The sequence below is a fragment of the Sus scrofa genome, chromosome 4 (assembly GCF_054392235.1).
Source record: "Sus scrofa isolate SSC_HxYL_T2T_F1_AM1 chromosome 4, Sscrofa_HxYL_maternal_Yorkshire_Landrace_v2.0, whole genome shotgun sequence".
Classification (NCBI taxonomy): domain Eukaryota; kingdom Metazoa; phylum Chordata; class Mammalia; order Artiodactyla; family Suidae; genus Sus; species Sus scrofa.
Window position 1 is genome coordinate 65288229 of NC_139386.1, and position 22822 is coordinate 65311050.

Below are 22822 nucleotides of genomic sequence, written 5' to 3' on the forward strand. Positions count from 1 at the left end.
CGGTGGCTACAGCTCTGATTCGACCCCTAGCCTGGGAACCTCCATATGCCATGAGAGCGGCCCAAGAAATAGCAAAAAAGACCAAAAAAAAAAAAAAATTTAAAAAAAAAAGTACATAAAGCACATGCACAAACCTTTGAGCCCTTGATTCATCCATGCCACCCTTTGGCTAAGTCAATTCTACACTTAAATTTTAAAGCGACATCAATGACATCAATGATTGACTTTCTTAATGACACTATGACATCTACACAGTGATCTAATGAAGTCAGGGCTTAGTGAATTTGAATTTGTTTTCACAACTGAAATCATATTTTCAGGAGGATCACACTTAAAATTTTCAAAAGGGTCACATTTAAAATTCTCCTGAAAAAAATTTCTGCCTCAGGACAGACATGCCCTTGTTATTTACAATATCAGTTTCTGTGGAAAAGTTTCTATTGTAGAAGAAAATTCAATGGGCAGAAATTTAAACTTAACAATGGAAAATATGCAAACATTGAATTTAATATTTTTTCCAGGTGGCCTTATATCAAGGCTTTGACAGGGGCACATTATGGAAAGGTGCTCATTTTCATGTACGTCCAAGAACTCAGAATCCAGAAAAAGGAAGCATGAATTTGGAGGAAAATTAGCTTTAGTAAAATATTGTGGTCCCTGATGATGGAGCAAGTAGAGTTGGAAGTTTTGGGGGTACAGTGGATGGAAAACAGATTCTCACACAATGGAAAATGCTGCCAGGAGTTAGAAATGGCTCACATAACAAGAGTGAAATACACAGTTACCTCTTGTCTACTTATTACAGCTAATGAGAATATAATCATTAAAAAAAGACATTCTTTATGAATATTGAAAAGTGGATGCATTTACTTATATTTTCTAATACACTTAGTCTGCATTAATCTTCATTTAGTTATCATTTTAAAAAAAGTAATACAAGGAAGGAACAATATTCATTGGATGCCCAAGAAGAGCATGGCTTTCACAAAGCTTTATCATGTAAGTTTTATCTCCATATGCTATAAACAGGACATCATATTTATATTTATTTTTGAGGATATTAAATGCATTTGAGAAATATTTTCGCCACCGTTTTATAAGACTATTATAATTTTTTCTTGTTATTTTGGCATGAGAAATTTTATACTCTGTAGTAAGAAGGAGAGAATTAGTATAGTTCATTGGGCTTCACTCAGTAAGAGTCCTGGATAGGTATTTAGGCAAAAATTTTTAAGGTGCTAAAAATAAATTGTTACACTGCTAAATTCTTCAAAAACAATGAAACTTATGGAACTAATCCTAGTCAACACTATATGAAGATGGCTTTTAAGGATATTAATGTATTTGTCACTCTGGGATAATTTCAAAGCAGAATTAAGTGGTTATCTGGAGTAATCACGAAACTTTAAATACATATTGGTATAATAGACTTATTGATCTTATAAATATATTTTTAAATATTTTAAATGGCTTCTTCAAAATATTTGAAATAGAGTTCTGGAAACTTTGTTCATGCAATAATTAAATGTGCTTTTGGCTTTTGAGACACAAATTAATTCAGAAGTAGGACTGAAACATAAATCAAATTGAATATTATAACACAATAGCACTTACCTTTATAGCACAGATTTTCTCTACAGCCTCCTCCAAAACTAGGTGGGCAAGCAGAACAGGGGCGGCCATGCTTGTAGGGGGCATGGCCCCACCAGTTTCCCCTTAAAAAAAAATCCACTCTTAAGAAGCAGTCTATTTTTAGTTTTTTGCTTTTTTTTTTCCCTCTTTATGGCTGTACCCATGACATATGGAAGTTCCCAGGCCAGGGATCGAATCTGAGCTGCAGCTGTGGCAATGCTGGATCTTCAACCCACTGCACCAGACCTGGGATCAAACCCACACCTCTGCAAGTTGCTGCAGTCTGATTCTTAACCCCCTGTGCCACAGTGGGAACTCCCTGTTTTTAGTTTTTTGAGAACCCTCCATTCTGTTTCCCACAGTGGCTTCATCAGTCTACATTCCCAACAATGGTGTACAAGGGTTCCCTTTTTCCAAATCCTCACCAACATTTGTTATGTTCTTTTTGACGATAACCAGTTTAACAGGTGTGAGGTGATATCTCATTATTTAAACAGACTGCTACGCTATTCTTTTTTTTTTTTTTTTTTTTTTTGTCTTTTTAGGGCTGCACCCACAGCTTATGGATGCTCCTAGGCTAGGGGTTAAATCGGAGCTGCAGCTGCTAGCCTATACCACAGCCATAGCAAAGCCAGTTTCGAGCTGCATCTGCGACCTACACCACAGCTCATGGCAACACCAGATCCTTAACCCAGTGAGAGAGGCCAGGGATCGAGCCTGCATCCTCATGGATACTAGTCAGATTCGTTTCCACTGAGCCATGGTAGGTACCCCATTCTTTGGAAAATACTCTAAATAATGTATTATGTACATTGTTTAAAATCACAAAACGAAACTTTTGCAAATCACTAAAACTCTGCTATGGGATATTCTCTTTATTCATTTGTTCTAATAAAAAAGACTTTAGACTTAGACTTGACCCTGAGTTCAGGTGTATAATATTTTCAGTGTAATTATTTGAAGGGTGTTTATACAGGTGAAAATACATTTCTCAGTCTATAGAGTCTCATCTCTAATAAATCCAAATTATAAATGTTATAATACTATAATACTGCAATAAATAGAACAGAAGGCCTAACAATGTGATCCCTGTCTTTACAAAGATTATAATTTCAGTTTTCACGATACTTTTAAGCATTGATTTTATGATTCAGGCAACCATATACTGTTACCATAGTACATACACTGAGTTAAAACAAGGCACTTTATTCAATAATACACACTGAAAATAGGAAAAAATCAGGAATATAAAGTTATTTTTTATGTTGTTAAAACATTTACATATGAAAGCAGTGTTTTGTCTACTCACTTTGGGGAATAATTGCACACCAAGTAGACAGCTTTGGGCCATATCTGACCCCAGATGTTCATGTTGTGGCACAAATTAATGGCACAGCCTATTCTGCTACTTGTTGCCCACACCACCTACATTAGAAAAAAGAAAGGCTCAGAAAAAAATAGGCTGAGATGAAGTAAGACAACAACATATCTGAGAAAAGAAATCTATAAAAGTGAATTCTGAGAAACAACACATCATTCAAAATGAAAGAAAGAAATGGCAAAAAGGATATTTTTCCTAAGACTTTGGCAAGTATTTAATTTTTTTTCTTTTATTTCCCTAATACATTATTTTTTTTTTACTGTACAGCATGGTGACCCAGTTACACATACATGTGTACATTCTTTTTTCTCACATTATCATGCTCCATCATAAGTGACTAGACATACATAGTTCCCAGTGCTATACAGCAGGCTCTCAATTGCTAAGCCATTCCAAAGGCAATAATCTGCATCTATTAACCCCAAGCTCCCCATCCATCCCACTCACTCCCCCTCCCCCTTGGCCACGAGTCTATTCTCCAAATTTAAATTAAAAAAGAGATCTACAGGTAAATAACTCTATCTGGATATAAAACAAAAACATTTTATTACTAAGCAATTCAACCGTTATATCCTCACAAACCTAAATGTCATATTAATTTTTCTGTGCAGAAGCTTATCTAACAAAGGAAAAGAATTTCTCATCTTAAAACAGAAAGTACTGAGCAAAAGTTCAAATGTTCAAATTTTTTATACAATGTGACATTTTCACTGTGCTGCTGGCTGTGAGGGAGTTCAATGCCAACCTTAATCTTGGCCCGTGGAAAGGTATACAGAACCATTTCTTTGTTCTATATTCATTAATAATCAGTTCTAGGCATTCTAGAAAGTGAGGTCTGTGGTGAAGTTTGTCTAGTCAGGTATGCCATTAGTTGTACGAATTTGAAGTTTAGAACATATCCAAGGTGAACAGTGAATATAAAAAGATATACGCTGCAATGATGCACACATGTAAATCCTGAAGGCTATGGTAAATAAAACCAGTTTTCATTCTTTGGGGAAAAAAAATAATGCCATCTGACCTAGAAGATGGTAAATTTGTCCCCATCTGCATTTACCGGAGCCATATTAAAAATGTTTCATATGTAAAATCATTGAAATAAAATATTTTTAAGGAAATGTCTGGGCTTTTTTCTGATAATTATTTTTATCTTCTATGAACGTGTGTAAGCCTACTCTTCATAAATCATTACATACATTTTTTAATTGACATGTAGTTGATTTACAATGTTGTGTTAGGTTCAAGTTTACAGCAAAGTGATTCAGTTACACACACACACACACACACACACACACACATTTTTTTTCAGATTCTTTTCATTTATAGGTTACTGAAAGATATTGAGTATAGTTCCCTGTGCTATACAGTAGGCCCTTGTTTGGTTATCTATTTTATATGTAGTCATATATATATATTAAACCCAAACTCCTAATTTACTCTTCCCCCCCTTTTCCCTTTGGTAACCGTAAGTTTGTTTTCTATGTTTGTGAGTCTATTTCTGTTTTATAAAATTCATTTGCATTATTTTTTTAAGATTCTACATATGAGAAATAACATGATACTTGTTCTGTATGTTTTTAATAACCACACTAAAAAATGCAAGACAAACAAATGTTCAGTACCCTAAGTTCACATGCACACACACACACCCCCCCACACACTGTCAGCTTAAAGGAACCCAACTTAAAGGAATGAAGTATAATATATCCCAAACCTACCTGTGTATAATGAGTACATACAGGACCAGAACATCTGAATGGACAATATGGGTTGCATTCATGTTCATAGGGGTAGCTGAAGTCTTTTACTTCATCATACCAGGCTTGTACATGAAATGTTGGGGGCCTATATCTATTTAAAAGGAAATAACACAAAAAGCAAATTGAGTTGGAGAAAACATAGAACCAAATATTGCAGAAATGACTGATAACGTTTAGTACAGAGGTATTTTGTGTGTAATATTAAATACTTTTGCATATTACATCACTATTGTGTCCAATGATTTAAAACAAAAATAAGTTTAGGAGTTCCTGTTGTGGCTCAGGGGTAATGAACCTAACTACTAACCATGAGGATGTAGGTTCAATCCTCGACCTCGCTCAGTGCGTTAAGGATCCAGCATTGCCCTGAGCTGTGGTGTAGGTCGCAGATGCTGCTTGGATCTGGCATTGCTGTGGCTGAGGCATAGGCTGGCAGCTGTAGCTCCAATTCAACCCCTGGCCTGGGAATTTCCTTATGCTGTGGGTGCAGCCCTAAAAAGAAAAAAAAAAAAAAAAAAAAAAAAAAAAAAGCAGAAGAAACTAAACAAAGCACAAATAAGTTTAAAATACTATTGACCATTCTGGAACGATGTTTATTTATTTATTTTTTTATCTCAGTTTCCTTTAAGGCACTAATCCTTTGAAAACTGATAATGAGGAATTAGTAAGTATTTCATTGCAAGCACTTATTTTTAGAAACAGAAAGTAGTGTTTTAAGCTACCTTCCCCAATGTGCTCCCAAATTCTGTCCAATTGATGGAAGCAAGCTTGCAGGTCCATGTTCCCACAAACAGGTTTCAGCCCAGGATTCTGCAGATCTTTCCAGTTCTACATCCCATGTCTACAATTTGAAGCAAAAAACAAAATACAGACACAAACAGTTAATGTATAGGTAGAGTTTGGACCTTTCTTTAGGATACAGTCTTACTCCATTCTTTTGGTTTCCCCCTTCTTAATTCTGTGCAAAGTCAGAGTCTTAGTCTGTGTTCTCTCCATATCTCAGATTTTTGCACTAGCCTCCAAATTAATCTCCTCGCATCCATCTCTCATTCCTCCCATTTACTCTATATAAGTGTTTAGAATTGCCTAAGTGGACAAAACCATGCTTAAGTGATTTATCTGTCTAAATTCATCCTTCAGATTTCCCCTTTACATAAAGTTCCGCATCCTTGGTCCCACTGTTCCCTGTAATAAAATATGCTAGTCCTTGCTCTTTCTGGCATTCTTTCCTCTGCCTAAAACATCCTTCTCCCAATTGTTCATCAGACAGATCCTTACTCTTTTTCACAATCCAACTTTACATATTCGTGACACATTTTCCATTCTTTTAGATGTAAGCTATTCCCTCGTTTGGGCTCTTGAAGCTTTTTGTTTAGCAAACAAATTATACTGCTATGTTAGTATTTGTCTCCATGTCTCTTTCATGGGACTCTGAGTTGCATGGAGGCAGTTATTTAACTCATGCTGATATCTCCAGCCTATCGCCTGTGCCTGCCAAGTGGACAAGGTGGTTAATAAATGTTTGCTGAATACATGAATGATGAATGAATCTGAATCTTAAACAATATAAATGCATTTTTGTATATAAAATCCAATGAAAGTGGTGAATTCAGACTTTTAAAATAATTTATCAAGACATATTTAAAATTACAGAATTATTACTGAAATAACTTCATATGTCCTGGGTTTAATATTCAGTTTGTTATTGTGAAAATCAGGCAGTATACTAAGCGTGGTGGTGAAGAGAAAGAGTTGGGTAGAACCGGGTGCAATCCTGGCACAATTACAGGACTCAGGGCATGATAAGAGGATAGAAAAATAGTCCTAGAACTAGAAAATGAGGACACAACCTAAGGTGATAGCAATGAGACTGAAGGAAAGCAGACACTATTTCTAATAATGTTTAGGAATTTAAATTCCTAGAAGGTGATGGATGATTGAATGTAGGCAGTGGGAGGAGGTGAAGACGGATGAGGTTACCAAACTGTGAGAAAGAAAATACAGAAAGAGAAACAGATTGTTGTAATAGAAGCGTATGTAATCCATGCATATTTTAAGGGTGATGTGTGAAGTGTCTGTGATGCATACCATAGACATGTCAAGTGGAGAGTGGAGATACATGCCTGGGGTTCTGGGGAGAGAAATATGCTTTGAAGATATGCATTTTGAAGTAATTTACCCAAGAGGAATCTCTACAGGAAGATGATGCAGAATGAGAAGAGAAATGAACAGAAAATTCTGGGGTTATCCAAACTGAGCTGGTAAAATACACTAAGGAAAACAAAATCAGAAAGGCTAAGGGAAAACTGAAAGAGGATTAAATTATAGAGGTGACAGGACAAGAGATTCCACAACAAGGTCAAATGCTACAGAGAGGTCGAGGAAGATGAAGTCTGCTAGGTACTAACTCATTACTAAGAGCAGTTTCAGGAGTTCCCTTTGGGGCACAGTGGTTAATGAATCCGACTAGGAACCATGAGGTTGTGGGTTCGATCCCTAGCCTCGCTCAGTGGGTTAAGGATCCGGTGTTGCCATGAGCTGTGGTGTAGGCCAGCAGCCACACCTCCAATTTGACCCCTAGCCTGGGAACTTCCATATGCTGAGGGTGTGGCCCTGGCAAAGACAAAAATAAATAAATAAATAAAAAGAGCAGTTTCAGATCCATGCCAGGTAGAAAACCACAACACAGAGGGTTAATAAGCGACTAAAAAGAGAAAGCAAGTGTGAGTTACTTTGTTAATACTTTAGAGGGGAAGAAGCCAGATGGGCAGAAGCCTTAAAAGATTGGATGCCAGCCTCCAGGGAGAATTTTACTTGCTTTGATTTTTAAAGGATGGAAGAAACCTAACCATGATGATGGGCCTCAAGGACAAGACACTGGAAAAACACACACACACACAAAAAGAGGGATATGTGGGGTAGGGTGATTTTTTTCATGCTTCATGTAATCTTTTTATAATGACCATTCCTCCTCATCGTGTATCTAAAATATATAAAACCATGGTTTTAAAGTCAAAAGAAAGCAAAATGTATACAAATGTAGAAAAAGTATATTTTTATTAAAATGCATCTTTATTATCTAGGAAAAACACAAAGCATTATTAGCCAGGCCGCTAAAAACTAACAGCAGCAGAAGTAGTTGGTTTTTGTTGTTATTTTTTTTGTCTTTTTGCTTTTTAGGGCCGCACCCATAGCATATGGAGGTTCCCAGGCTAGGGCTGGAATCAGAGCTCATGGCAACACCAGATCCTCAACCCACTGGGCAGAGCCAGGGATCAAACCCACGTCTTCATGGATATTACTCAGGTTCCTTAATCAGTGAGCCACAACGGTAACTCCCCAGTTTTCACAAAAACTTGAATTTTACTTTGAATTAATATCAGATGTTCAAGATGACTGGTTTTGTGACATGGACATCAGAAATGTATGCTCCACATAAGTTATTTATCAGGTAAGCACTTCATTTGCCAAATATAAACATACTCTTAATTAAATCCATTACTTAAATCAGACCTAATTTTATAATTACATATTATATAATTATGCAAAGGCATATTTTAGGTTGCTGTCATTATTTACCCAAAGGTAAGAAACAAAGAATCTGGCTAAAATCCCAGAAAACGAGCAAGATATTTCACTCCTTTTGTATCCAGAAGGTTGGAGAGATGGTTATCTCTCAAAAGCATGCACGGTACCAGGTAGAGTTCCCTGGAATACGAGTTGTCTTTAAGAGACAAATTTTTGTCTTCAATTTTGCAAACCAGGTTTTTGCATAATAGTCATAAGCACAGCGAAACTATACTTATTCTTAGATTTCTAAACCAGCAACATAGCAACCTCATATTCAAAGAGCAGCCAGGAACCAGAAGATAAACACAAACATTCCTAGATGGGCAAAAGCAAACAGCCTTAGCACCACTGGGAGGGTTTTAAAACACTCTTCCCACAAAGGGTGGCACTGAAGTCCCTCCTCTCCCCTCTAATTTGAGCTCAACAGGGACCCCCTCCTGATAAAGAGAATGGCACTGAGACTTCCCAGGCCAGGTTATCTGATTCTTTCTCTTTCAAGGCACACATCTTAACAGACCAACAAATTAGGAGTTCAGCTACCCTGAAGAGGTAGCTGGAAAAATATTACGGAGAGACCACACAGAGACAAAGAGAGATGCAGGAGGAGTTTCCATTGTTTGAGTTTTCTTAGCCCATTCATGAGACCTGTGAGTTTGCATGTCCAGGTCACTATAAACAAGTGAGAGACCAGAGCAAGAAGCATCCAACTAAGCAAGTTCTTAAGGCCCTAATTCAAGGTCAGTTTACTCTTGTTTCATACACAATTCTACAATCTGAGAAGTCATTTTTGCCTATGAAACTGAAAATAGATCGATCCTTTTCAAAGAAGATATACGATCATTTCCAAATTCACAAACATGCTGAATTTCCAAATGCTTTCGGCTATTTTATCTCTAAAACATATCAGTTGAAATAAAAGATGACTCAGGCCCCTTTGAGGACTAAAATTCAATTACTGAGTATAACTATGGATAAGCTGTTCCTATAGCATGACTTGTTTTCTTTTTAATCCATTAAAACTGAGAGTGGGAGCATATCAAATGAACTATGATAATACTAAAATAGGGATATATATTGTATTAATATAAGAACTGAGGCAAAGGGCATGCAACTAAAATTTGTTATCAATATTTAATAAATATTAGTGACAATTCAAAAATTATTTGAAAATATAATCAAACATTGATATTTAGGTCAAGTTAAATAATGCAAATCTAGAACATTCTTGAAAAGAAAATTACTGAAACTATAGCTGTCCTGGAAGAAATGCTATCATAACATGACAACAGCATGGGATGTGTATTTTTATGCTACAACATAATATTTCAGGCTTTAAGACTGGCAATAATTCATACCCATCCCATTTAAATGCAGGTTACTCGCTATACATTTCTATTTAAATTCAGGATTGTAAATTAAATCAAGATGGCCTAACCAGCTTCATTTTTTCTCTTGAACTATTCACCCAGGACTAATTTAAAGCTAAGCCACACTTAAAATTACCATTTCTTTATAGAATGGGTACTTGAGGTGTGCAGAAATAAAAACCACTTTATTTTCCAACTACATGAGTAAGCTATTCCTTCTGAGAACATAGTAAAGTCTTCAAATGAAGTTTTACTACTAAAAGAAATACTTAGAATACTATTAACATACTTCGTCTCCAGTAATATTTTTTAAACCAGTTCAACATACAGGCTCTATCATTTCCTGTGTGTATGTGTATATAAGAAACCTTAAACCTTGACAAAGGACTTTCAAAAGTAAGCCTAGAAATATACAGTAATTTTAATACTAAAATACTGTACTTGTAAAAAATAAAAAATTATGTAGCTATTTAGACATGTACAGAAAACTCAGCTAAATGCTGTCCTTTGTGAAATAGGTGAGCATATACAATCATATTCCTACCAGAACACCTGTTATCCTAGTCTAAAAACAACAACAGCTGCAATTAATTTAGAAATAAAATTTTTAATAGAGTTAGTATTGCTAGCTTACCAGAGGTTCATATCATTATTATACATTAGGCAAAAAACAGTCAACAGTAATGTGACTCTTCCTCCTTTGATACTGAGAATAGTTTATTTCTTTAAAAAGATCAAGTACTTTCAAATATATTTTCTTTTTTTTTTTCGCTTTTTAGGGCTGCATCTGTGGCATCTGGAAGTTCTCAGGCTAGGGGTCGAACTGGAGCTTCATCTGATGGCCTACACCACAGTTCACGGCAACGCTGGATCCTTAACCCACTGAGCTGGACCAGGGATCAAACCCGCATCCTCACGGATACTAGTCCGGCTCGTTACCACTGAGCTACTATGGGAACTCCCAGTAGATCGTTTTATATAGTTAGATTCACCAACGAAAAGTTCATTCACTTATAAATAAGTAAAGAAGTTTTAACAGGAAACTGACCAGCAAGGTTTGACAGCTTTAAATGCACACAGAAATAATCTACTGATAGGAAACTCTCACATAATTTAATAATTGTTAAATGTCATTCTAAGCAGGGAGCAAAAGGATTGAGAGATATTCTACCATTCTAGAAAACCCCACCTAAGGGGTTAAAGCTACAATGGTGAGAAAAACATCTTTCAGTAGTTAAGACAAACTTTTTTTCCCCCCAAAATAAAATGGTAATATTATTATCTAACTATTCAAAAGAGTATCTAAATAATCTAGAAATAATGCTTTAATTGGCTACAATTTTTTTTGCAAAATCAATACCACTTCAATGGATTTCCAAGCTAAGTGCAAAAAATAATTGGTCTTTGACTATCATACTATTAGGTATCTTAATTAAATGACAATTAAATATCAGTCCATGATACAATTTGCAATTTAATACGGACTTTTAAAACGTGCATTGCTTTTTGGCAATGTAATAACCCCATGAAAGCATAGTGGTATTGAAAATAGTTACACTGAAAATCTACATCTATGCTGGAAGCCCTGGTCTTACCTTCCTGCTGAAAAATATAAATAATAATGAAATCATTTTTTAAAGACATACTAGTATTTGCAATAAATTCTGAAAATGCATTCCGCAAACATATTTCTTTTGAACAATGCACATCTGCATACAGAAAACCACCCTTGCATTTCTAAGCCCACTTTGATTCTGAGCAGTCACTGACGGTCAGAAGTAATGATATCTAGCTTTCAAAATGTTGAAACTACATTGGAGTATTGAAAATACTCTTTCCCTGGCGCTATGTCTTCTAGACACATGCAAGTGAGGTCATTAGCGATGACCTTCCCCTTTTTTATACAACAGATAAAACTAAGGTTACACTTGTTCCAATTACTCAAACTATCGTTAATTAAAGTACGTAATACACCCCGGAAAATTCTTCTCTCCTATTTAAACTGTGTATTTTCAAATTTATCTCTTTGGTTATGTCAAGTTTGGCTTCTGTTTCCTTGTCTGTGACATTCATAAGCTGGAGTAAGTCTCTTTGATTTCTTTTAGCTTTTGAATTCTATTATTCTGTACTTATACTCTCTTCTAGAGCATTCCATATTGCATGTAGAAGCCTGTAGAAATTTACAAATATAATATTGCTGATGACAATTAAAGGTATTTCTTAACTAAGAAGCAAAAGTTGTTTTGTGATTTCTTTCAAGACTGTAAAGCCAAAAAAGTTTCAAATCCTCTAATTATGAGTCTAGAGAAGAACTGATTCTGAATCATTTTTAGCAGAGAAAGTTTTAATATTGTCCAAAACAAATAAATACAACAGAAAACCTTCAGTAAAACATCCCAGTAAAACTTCAGCATAACTGAATAAGACTAGAAAATATTCTCAGTAAAAAGTGAAAACTAGCTATCTCTTCAGCTTAGTCTTGAAAACCCAATGGTAAAATCTTTGAAATGAGGCTTTTATCCTGGAAATCTCTGAAACAGACTTCCACAAGTAATTTTTCTATACAGCTAAAAGGAACCCCAGGATTTTTAGTCAGCTCATGAATGTCGAAGCAGCTGAAGAAAATCAAAGACATGTCTTTCTAAACATCACCTTTAAAAGATAATTCTTGCCCTTCCATACCTTCTGGAAAAACAGGTTTGTAAATATCCATCATATGTCAAAACAAAATCCCTCCCAAATCACTGTTGTGTTTCCCCATTTAAATCAGGAAGTACAACCCCAAAATTTGATGGAATAAGCTATCAGTGTGAGCTCTCAATAGCAATAACTTGACCTCCAGGAAAGAATTTGTGTTTCTATGGAAGCAACACAATTGACAGTTCACAAGACTTCATAACCAAATTCCAAATATGTTGCCTCATTGTAAAATCTTAGCCACCTTCTTTTCTCCCCGTTGGTGGTATTATCAGAACTAAATACAGACATCAATGCAATTAATCAATCAGTCAGTCAGTCTACGCTAAAAGAATGTATGAGGTTTTTGTGACAAAGCCATCTGTTACACAAAGCACTACGGAAAACACTAGTAGTGCATTCCTTACAACTCGGAAATTACCTCAGGTGTTTAATTTCTGTGCTTCAGCTGCTTCGAAAAGACTTTGTAGTTACAGGGAAAATGCACAAGGCTCAGATTTCAAAGAGAACACCTGTGTTTCTTGATATAGAGGCTTTGCCAGGTACTGAGAAAGTGGCATTACCTCAGGGCAATGCACATATTCGGGTCTCCTGGAAATTACAGACATGTGAGGCAGATGTGTAGTGTTTTACCTAAAATCTACTTCAAAAGAAAGCCTTAAAAGTCTTTAAAAAGAAGCAACTTCATAATTTAGGGAACTGGCTCTTCATTTTATTAAAATTAAAATAATTTTTGGAGTGGAAATTTAATATGTGGATAAACTCATAAGATAACCCACTGTTTGGATATTATACAGATAGACTGAATGCATGATGTAGGGCAAACTGTCCTTGTGAGGCAGCTGAGCCATGAATTCAACAAAATCCTTACATTTCTACAGAGTGTCTGTAGAATGATTCATATCTCATCTCCCTGCCAAGTCTGGCCATAACTTACCTGCCTCACTTAGAGCCCACCCCTCCTCAACATGGGCCTCTACTGCTGACTCTCTGGAACATTAAAGAGCAGGTAGATCACAAGGAGATCCTGTTAAAATGCAGATTCTGACTTGGTAGGTCAGGAAAGAAATCAAAGCTATGATATTTCTAACACTTGGTGCCAGAACCATACACTGAATAATCACACCTTAAGATGTTCATCTTCCTTGGCCATTGAATCCATCAGAAATTTTCCCCTACAGGACTTTCTCTTTCCTCCCCTCCTTCACGACTCAAACGTTATCCTTTTACCAAGGTTCTGTTCACATGCTCTCTCCTCTTGGAAGTCATTCCAACCACAAAACATACTCCATTTATCTCACCCTGCTCTGAACTTTCTTAAACACATAATTTACCAATTACTCTATGTTCTCCTAGATCTTTTTCTGCTGCTTTGGGTCTTCTCAAACTGGAATTTTAAATCAAAAACTGTTGCCGCATATCTTTTCTGTGTTTTCCATGTTACCTAATATAAAACTAGGTATATACTACGTTGCCATATGTAATCATCAATTATCTCTAGCCTCACAGCTATCCTGGCCTGAGCAATAACTTGGATCAGGAATACAGGAACCTAAATTCGTCTCATTAAACATACATGTGTGATATAAACTCAGGTGAAAGGGTATTCATAGGTTCCTAGGTCAAACAGAAAGTGATAACTTCAAAGCTATAATCCTCCATTATTTTTGTTGCCATTTAGGAGAGTAATAGTTAATCTTTAGGACTATGCTCTGAATGTTTAAGAAGACCTCAGTATTTAAGGAAATCCTTTAGTAACTGAGCAAGTACAGTACCATCGGCCAGTTCGTTAAGTCTTGATCTATGGATATTGGGTCAATTTATAAAAATGAACACCCACGTATCAGTTTATTTACCGCTCATAAATTTAGACAGATACATGATTGATCTAAAAGTCAAGCCTAAAAAAATGCATGCAAAGAAAAATAAACTCATAATAAATCCCTCTACATGCATTAGTTTATATATTTAAACTAATTCAGAATGAAAGAAACAGATTTTGAAAGTAAATAAAGTAGCAATTGCTTTTATTGATCATACTTGGGATGTCTTTTTAACCAAAAAAAGAGTGAAGTTAAAAAACTAAAACTTTTTGGAAAAGTTAGTAACAAAATTTATAGACAAATAGAAACTGAAATATACAGTAAACAATATATAAGTTTAATGCCATAACTTCAATTTAAAACAAAGGCTAATATAAGAAACACTTAAAACATGTTTACCTACTTTTAATGAAACTGCTATATATATAAAGCTGCTCGTTGTTTATATATTGAGAATTCTGTGTTAAGTTTCCCTAATAATTCCTGCTTCAAGAACAATAAATTGTTATGCTTCCAAACAGTCACTGAGAGCTACATAAACCATACGGTTTTGTTTGCCTTGGCTGCTCGGAAACTCAAAGCTAATTCGGTAACCATATGCTCAATCAGATATTTAGATGTCCCTTAGAATAATACCTATAGATTTGTCTTTAATAACTAAACAATGCCTAAGAAGGTGATATAAAAAAACAGGTTTTTCCAAAGTCTTTATTTGAAAACTTTAGAATACTGCTTTAAATATTCTTCATTTTTCCCATACAGACATTTTCAGCCACTTGATATCATACTCTAGGTCTCAAAAAGCTCAACTGTGCACCCTGAATTCTCCAGGCCCCCTTGGCTCCTTATTCTAGTGGAATGTGACCAATGGAAGTCATAGACAGGAAGTCAGTGAGTGAGAGGTGAATTTAAGGATATACTACTCCTTCTTCAATCCGACTCATTCCCTTTGGTACTCTGGTGGTGGGGACTACGTTCTTTCACAGGTTCTAATCCTCACCAGGCTGTGATACCATCCCTCATGGCTGGCCTACGCCTCGCCAACAACTCTGCATGTAGAGCCCTCCTTATTTTTTTTTTTCCAGTTAAACCTTTGTTGTTGTGGCATTTGTTTTCCTGAGAAGAAAGAATATCTGACGACAAAAACACCCCACAGAATTTGTCTGATTACCTCATACCTGCTATATCTTAATAAACGTTCTCTTATTCCCCTGTTCCTCTAAGAATCTGCTTAATTTGCTGTGATTCACAAAGCCTTTTCACGGAACACCAGAAATAAGTCATGTAACTGAGGAAGAAATTCAAATCCAAAATTCTGAATGATTGAAAAATAAGATAATTCCTGTCACCTAAAGTTTCAATGAAAAAAAAAAAAATTTCTGGAGTTCCCACTGTGGCTCAGTGGTAACGAACCCAACCAGTATCCATGCGATGAGAGTTTAATCCTTGGCTTCACTCAGTGGTTTAAGGGGCCAGTGTTGCCATGAACTGAGGTGTAGGTCACAGAGGGGGCTCGGATCTGGCGTTGCTGTGGCTGAGGCTGTAGCTGGCAGCTGCAGCTCAGATTTGATCCCTAGCCTGGGAACTTCCATATGCGCAGGTGCAGACTTAAAAAGCAGAAAAAAAAAAAAAAAAAAAAAAGAGAGAGAAAAGAAAAACTGAACTTCTTAGAATTAAAATTTAACACAGTATTACTTATGATAAAACAAAGCTTAGAGTAAGGAATTTCAAGTCTTGCTTTGAATCTATTTGGCAATAAACTCTGTAATGTAGGATCTTTGTTCACATAAATTTCCAGGATGATATTTCCATTTAAGCCTCCAAGTAAGAACCCATGTGGTTTAGGTTTAGATTAATAAACACACACACACACACACACACACACACGGAGGAATAGTTTTAAAAGTGTTAGTAAACTCCAAGTTTGGAAATCCTTTGTTATAACTGTTTAACTTTTAACAAAGTCAAACTAATATCAAATTATGCCAAATAAAATGTTTCTTCATAGGTGTGCAGAGAAGGAAAATGGATGGGGCTGTGCTGTTCAAGTCAGCCATGAATTGCACTTGACAGAACAAGGTTATCTTCGTCTTTTCATTAGTCCTCACAGATCGTGGCTGCCATATCCACGCTTTTGAACCAACTGGACATATATTTTGATCTCACCATCTCATCAGTTAAGGCTCTCATCACCCAATATCCTCAACCACAGTCCCTACCACACGATGACTATAACTTCTTCCAAATACCATTTCAAAATGTACCTCTTCTAAGAAGCCTTTCCTGGTTACTGCGTTATACTGAAATACTTCTGGATTTTAACAGTTTAAATTAGAGTAATCTACACTTCTTATCACACTGCAATGTACATTTTTTTGTGTGTCTTTCGTCCTTTTAGGGCCTCACACACGGCATATGGAGGTTCCCAGGCTAGGGGTCTAATCAGAGCTGTAGCTGCCGACCCACATCATAGCCATACAACGCTAGATCCGAGCAGCATCTGCAACCTACACCACAGCTCGCAGCAATGCCAGATCCTTAACCCACTGAGCAAGGCCAGGGATGGAACCCACAACCTCATGGTTCCTAGTCGGATTCATTTCCACTGCACTACGATGGGAACCCCTGTAATATATATTTTGAAAGCAGTTCTCCAGCAAAAGTCAGAGTATTCTGATCACTGTATTTCCTGGAAGACTCTATCCCTACTTGCTGAGGAGCCTGGCCATTCCAACTTCATGAAAGAGAGATGTCCACACATTTAGATAAGCAATGAGGTCCCACTGTCCAGCTCAAGGGCCTATATCCAGTCACCTGGGATAGAACATGATGGAAGACAGAATGAGAAAAAGAATATATATATATGTTTGACTGGGTCACTTTGCTGTACAGCAGAAATTGACACAACATTGTAAAGCAACTATACTTTTTTTTTTTTTTTTTTTTTTGTTGTTGTTGTTATTATTGTTGCTATTTCTTGGGCCGCTCCCGCGGCATATGGAGGTTCCCAGGCTAGGGGTTGAATCGGAGCTGTAGCCACAGGCCTACGCCAGAGCCACAGCAACGCGGGATCCGAGCCGCGTCGGCAACCTACACCACAGTTCACGGCAACGCCGGATCGTTAACCCACTGAGCAAGGGCAGGGACCGAACCCGCAACCTCATGGTTCCTAGTCGGATTCGTTAACCACTGCGCCACGACGGGAACTCCAGCAACTATACTTTAGTAAAAAATAAACACCATAAAACTCCCCAAAAAACTATGTCCATAACCCCATGCAACTCTGAGAAGTCACTAAAATCCAATGCTAATTTAGCCACTTGACATACATATTAGAATGATTTTACCCTAACCAAAAAGCTATTGTACTTGAAAATTAACTAAAACATACACACTACTTCGCTGAAACGAATGCTTTTGCAATTTTCTATTAGTATTCTCTTGTTAAACAGAATTAACCATATCCTTTTTCATTCTACCTACTTGAGATTCACTATTGAAAATCTAGTCACCTTCTTAGTTTTTCATTCATTCATTTCATTTTTCCCCTTTCCAAATAGCATAAATTGACCTTGGGGCCTATGTCAGCCTTTCAGCTGGGGAAATGCAAAAATTACTAAAACAAAGTTCCTTCCTACAAAGGAAGGTAAGGCTAGAGAGAAAGACCAGGATGTAAATAACAGAGGCGGAGGCAGGTATGAAATGCTGTGGAAGCCTGGGAACTGGGGTAGGAGTGTACCTAACCATGGGCAGGTTTAGACAAAAGCAGGCTGGTCTTTAGGTGAGTCTTAAAGGAAGAGAATAAATTCACTAGAGAGAAAACAAGATACTCAGAAGTCATTCTAACATGTGCAAAGGTAACAGGGCTTGGCAAGATCCCTACAAAATAAAAATCTCAAGGTAGATAGATGGAAGATTATTATGGATGGTCCTGTTGAAATAGCACTGCTTTTTATTTGTTTAGATGTATTCACTGCATTCACTGAATTCAGTCAACAAACCTCTGAGCCCTTTCTTTCCAGATAGGAAATCTGATGTTCTTATTCAACTTCATTTGAGTGCCTCCCCTTTCCCATGCCCTTGTTTTTTTATTGCTTTTGTTTCCCATCTCTAGACAATATCTGATCTCAGGGGAGTCTCTTTTGAGCATATCATTTAATCATGCAATATTTCAGATACGGAATTGCAAACAATTTTGTTTTGTTTTGTTTTGTTGGTCTTTTTGTCTTTTTAGGGCCATACTCGAGGGGTATGGAGGCTCCCAGGCTAGGGGTCGAATTGGAGCTACAGCTGCTGGCCTACACCACAGCCACAGACAGCAACGCTGGATCCGAGCCATATCTGGGACCTACAGCACAGCTCATGGCAATGCCAGATCCTTAACCCACTGAGTGAGGCCAGGGATTGAACCCACGTTCTCATGGATGCTAGTCGGGTTCACTAACCACTGAGCCAAGATGGGAACTCCCAGTTTTTTTGTTTTTGTTTATTTTTTGCTTTTTTAGGGCCACACCCGTGGCATATGGAGGTTCCCAGCCTAAGGGTCATATTGGAGCTGTAGCTGCTGGCCTACACCACAGTCACAGCCACAGCAACTCAGGATCCAAGCCATGTCTGCAACCTATACCAGAGCTCATGGCAGTGCTGGATCCTTAACTCACTGAGTGAGGCCAGTAAGAAACCTGTGTCCTCATTGGTGATAGTGAGATCCAGTTCCGCTGAGCCACAATGTAACTCCAAGACACAGTTTTTGTTTGTTTGGTTTTTGCTTTTCAGGGCCGTACTCACAGCATATGGGGGTTCCCAGGCTAGGGGTCAAATTGGAGCCACAGCTGCCAGCCTACACCACAGCCACAGCAGTGCAGGATCCGAGTTGTGCCTGTGACCTACATCACAGGTCATGGCAACACAGGATCCTTAACCTACTGAGAGAGGCCAGGGATCGAACCTGCGTCCTCATGGATGCTAGTCACATTCGTTAACCGCTGAGCCACGATGGGAATTCCAAGATACGGTTTTATATTTTACTCCCAGCACCTTTACCGGATTGTTCCATTTAGATGGTTACTTTGCATTGTTTGAGTTGCAACATCAACACAAAGGGGAGAGTTATAAAGAGTGACTCCCATGCTCATTCTTAGATCTGATCTAATAGCTCATTTTCCCATCTAGCTGACTAGCCCTCACTCCCAAATCCCATTCTTGCCAACTTTGAAATTCTGCTTGCTCCCTTCTCCCTCATATGGTCTTTAGAGTTTATCCTGCCATTGACCGCACTTCACTTTTCGCTATCCTGCAGAACTGTGTCATTAACAATTTTGAGATTTATGTTTCCACCCCTCCTCCAAGGAGATGGATTTAAATATTAAGCCTTTGAGAATCTTACCATTCAAGTTTACCTTTTTGATTTCCAAGCACTTCATGAAAGGGAGTGAGAAGGAGTTTCTATTTTCCTGCATTAATAGAGTTGCTACCTTACGAAAAGGAGAACGTAAATATGAGAGTTGATATGAAAGAGAAAGAATCTGGATTCTAGAGTTAATTTTTAATGCCTCAATTTAGACCTCACTTTCTCCCGAGAGCCTAAAGCCTCCTTCTCAAAGTGTGGTTCCCAGACAACCACTGCCACATCACCTGGGAGCTTGGTAGGAATGTAGAATATTGGGGCCCACCCAGACCTTCTGAATCAAACTGTACATTCACAAGATTCTCAGGGAATTCATATGCACATGAGAGCTTGAGTGGCAACAGACTAAAGCACCCCTTGTTTCTATTCTCAAAATCATACCTAGTTGCTTTCCCACAAAAAAAAAAAAAAAACTTGCTATCCTTAATTTCCTAATGACTGATTTCACAATTATCTTTGATTAAAAACTTAAAATATAAAGCATGGAGAACTTACTAAATAAACTATCCATCTTCATATTCTGCCTTTGAGGTCAATGAGCTTCTAATAAAGAAAACCTGTTGTCTTTGTCCCAATAAGCTATATGTCAGCAGTTGGCTTAATTGCACCTTAGTGATTCTGTTACTTAGTTAAAAATAAAAGTAAGCTTCACTGGATCATAGATATATTTGTTGAGTTTTATAACCCACTAATCCAACTTACATATTTGGGTCACTCCCATAATTTAATTTTGCAAGTTCCCATACACCATTTGCTTTTACTCTTCAGTCTGCAATCTGAACCTCAGGACACATCATCTAGTCTGTATCTGTACCTATACTTGATCCATACTATGTAATATCTGAATATTTTAAAAATCAAACCCCCCCCCCCCAGCTAACATGTCTTTAACCTCTTTCACATCTCCTGGAGCTGCCTAGTCAAGTCATCAGAGGCCAAGCAGGTGATACCACATGAAGCAGCTAGGAAGAGTGGTATAACCTAAGGCAAACCAAAAAAAATATATTATTTAAATCTTCCTGCTTTTTGGAAATACTTTACTACTACATACTATAGCATACCTCCTCCTTATCTATTAGACTTTGTAACTTAGAGCACTGCAAACCAAATGAACTTAAAAGTACCACAAAACATCCCATACATTTGATTCCTCACAGATCTCTATGTAGTAGCTTCAAAATTACCATTTCCTAATATCCTACCCTCACATCTCTTCATTCCTGCCCTCTCAATCTCATTTGCTCCAAACTACACTGGGAAAAACAGAAGCATCCACATGAAAATTCCCTTTTATCATTAAATACACCAAATTGCTTGCTTGCAAACCTATAGCCTCAGCCTTTCCTGTTAGAATAAATGAACTGACTTTGCAGTTGTATTTTCTCCCTCTTGTGACAAGTGCTTTTTCAACTTGAGCATTTCCATCAACTTACAAGCATATTCTCTAAAAAAGAATGCCAAAACCATGCCCACATATGCCTGCAGCACTAGCTAGATCCATTTCTCTGATCTTCAAAGTTAAGTATTTTGAGGAGTTACTTACAGTTACTTCTCAACTCACCCACCTCTTGTTCTCTTCTTTCCACTTCAGGGGTCATATTCCACCACTGAGATTATCTCATCAAAGTTACCAACAGCCTCCATGTCCACAAAACCATTGTTGGCTTTTCTTTCCACCTTACTCTGCTTTTTAGCAATACAGAAGCTGTTGAACTTTCTTCTGGCTTCGGAGACTCCAGTCTATCCCGCCTTTCCTCCAACCTCACTGACTACTTGTTCTCTGCTTCCTGTTTGCTAGTTTCTTCTTTCTGCTCAATCTCTGCCTATTGATGGACCAGGGCTCAAGTCAAGGCATTCAACTTTCACCCATAAAAATCTTCTCCTTGGATGGTTTGGTTCGGTCATCTAAGATTGGATGGTTCCTAACAGCATCTACATAATTTCCATTTTTATCTCAAGTCCCAGCTCTCTTCTGACCACTAACCTCAACTGAGGACAACATGGCACTGCAAAATAAACTTGGATAAAAAGAAACTATTGATTACATCCTCACCTTCTCTTTTTGTTCCTCCTCTTGTCTCAGCAAATGCTTCAACTCTCCACCAACTTGCTTGAGTAAAAACCTGAGAACATGCCACCTTATCCTTTACCCTTCACATTAAAGCTATCAAAAACCCCCATCAGCAATGCCATCTAAACATACTCTGAAACTACTCACCCCTCTCCTCTTTGCCACTGTCACCCCAGCCCCAGTCGCCATCATCTCTTACTCAGAACATACAAATGGTTTCATAACTATTTCTCTGCTTTCAGCTATGATCTCTGCTCAGCCCTCTCTCCATAGCACAGAGTAATTTTAAGAAACTGGAATAAGACCAGGTCAGTCCCTTGTAAGGAATTTTCCAATGGCTTTCCATCTCACTCAAAATAAAATCCAAATGTCTCTTCACCAATACAGTCCCAAAGGAATTTTGGCCTCTGCTTATAGGCCTACTTCATTTTCTAGCACTTTCCTCATTACTAAGTAAAATTCAGCCACCTTGGCCTTCTTTGTGGTTCCTGAAAACTCCTACCTCATTCCTGACTTAAAGACCTGTTGCCTGGTATTCCTTCTCCCTGTATCTCTGCATCTTTGTTTAGCTGATTTGTTCCTGTAATTCAGCTCCCAGCTCAAAAGCCATTAATTCAAAGAGGTCTTCCTCAACTCAATAGGACTTGCTCCCCCTCTATCATTCTCTTTCATCTCACTTTGTTACATTGTCATTAACTTGCAAAACTTTTTATACACTAATGTATTCTCTACCATCATAAATGGTGCCTGGTATAAAAGGTCAATTGGTATTTGCTGATTTAAATGCTTTTTTTTTTTTTTGTCTTTTTGCCATTTTCTTGGGCCGCTCCCATGGCATATGGAGGTTCCCAGGCTAGGGGTCTAATCAGAGCTGTAGCCACCGGCCTACACCAGAGCCACAGCAACACCGGATCCGAGCCGTGTCTGCGACCTACACCACAGCTCATGGCAACGCCAGATCCTTAAGCCACTGAGCAAGGCCAGGGATCGAACCTGCAACCTCATGGTTCCTAGTCGGATTCGTTAATCACTGTGCCACGATGGGAACTCCTTTAAATGCTTTTTTAATTACAGATTTCTCAATGAGAATAACAAATTATAATTACAAATGCCT

General features: G+C 37.5%; 1 protein-coding gene across 1 annotated transcript in view; it reads right to left on the bottom strand.

Annotated features, from left to right (window-relative positions):
• The window catches only part of CRISPLD1 (cysteine rich secretory protein LCCL domain containing 1), a 50026-nt gene that overhangs the window by 18882 nt on the left and 8322 nt on the right, over positions 1–22822 (bottom strand). Inside the window, exons 3-6 of the mRNA XM_001926603.7 lie at positions 5496–5614; positions 4732–4864; positions 2942–3057; positions 1615–1715 (exon numbers count right to left, since the gene is read on the bottom strand). Of these exons, the coding sequence (XP_001926638.1) occupies positions 1615–1715; positions 2942–3057; positions 4732–4864; positions 5496–5614 (469 nt within the window). The remainder of the gene's footprint in view (positions 1–1614; positions 1716–2941; positions 3058–4731; positions 4865–5495; positions 5615–22822) is intronic.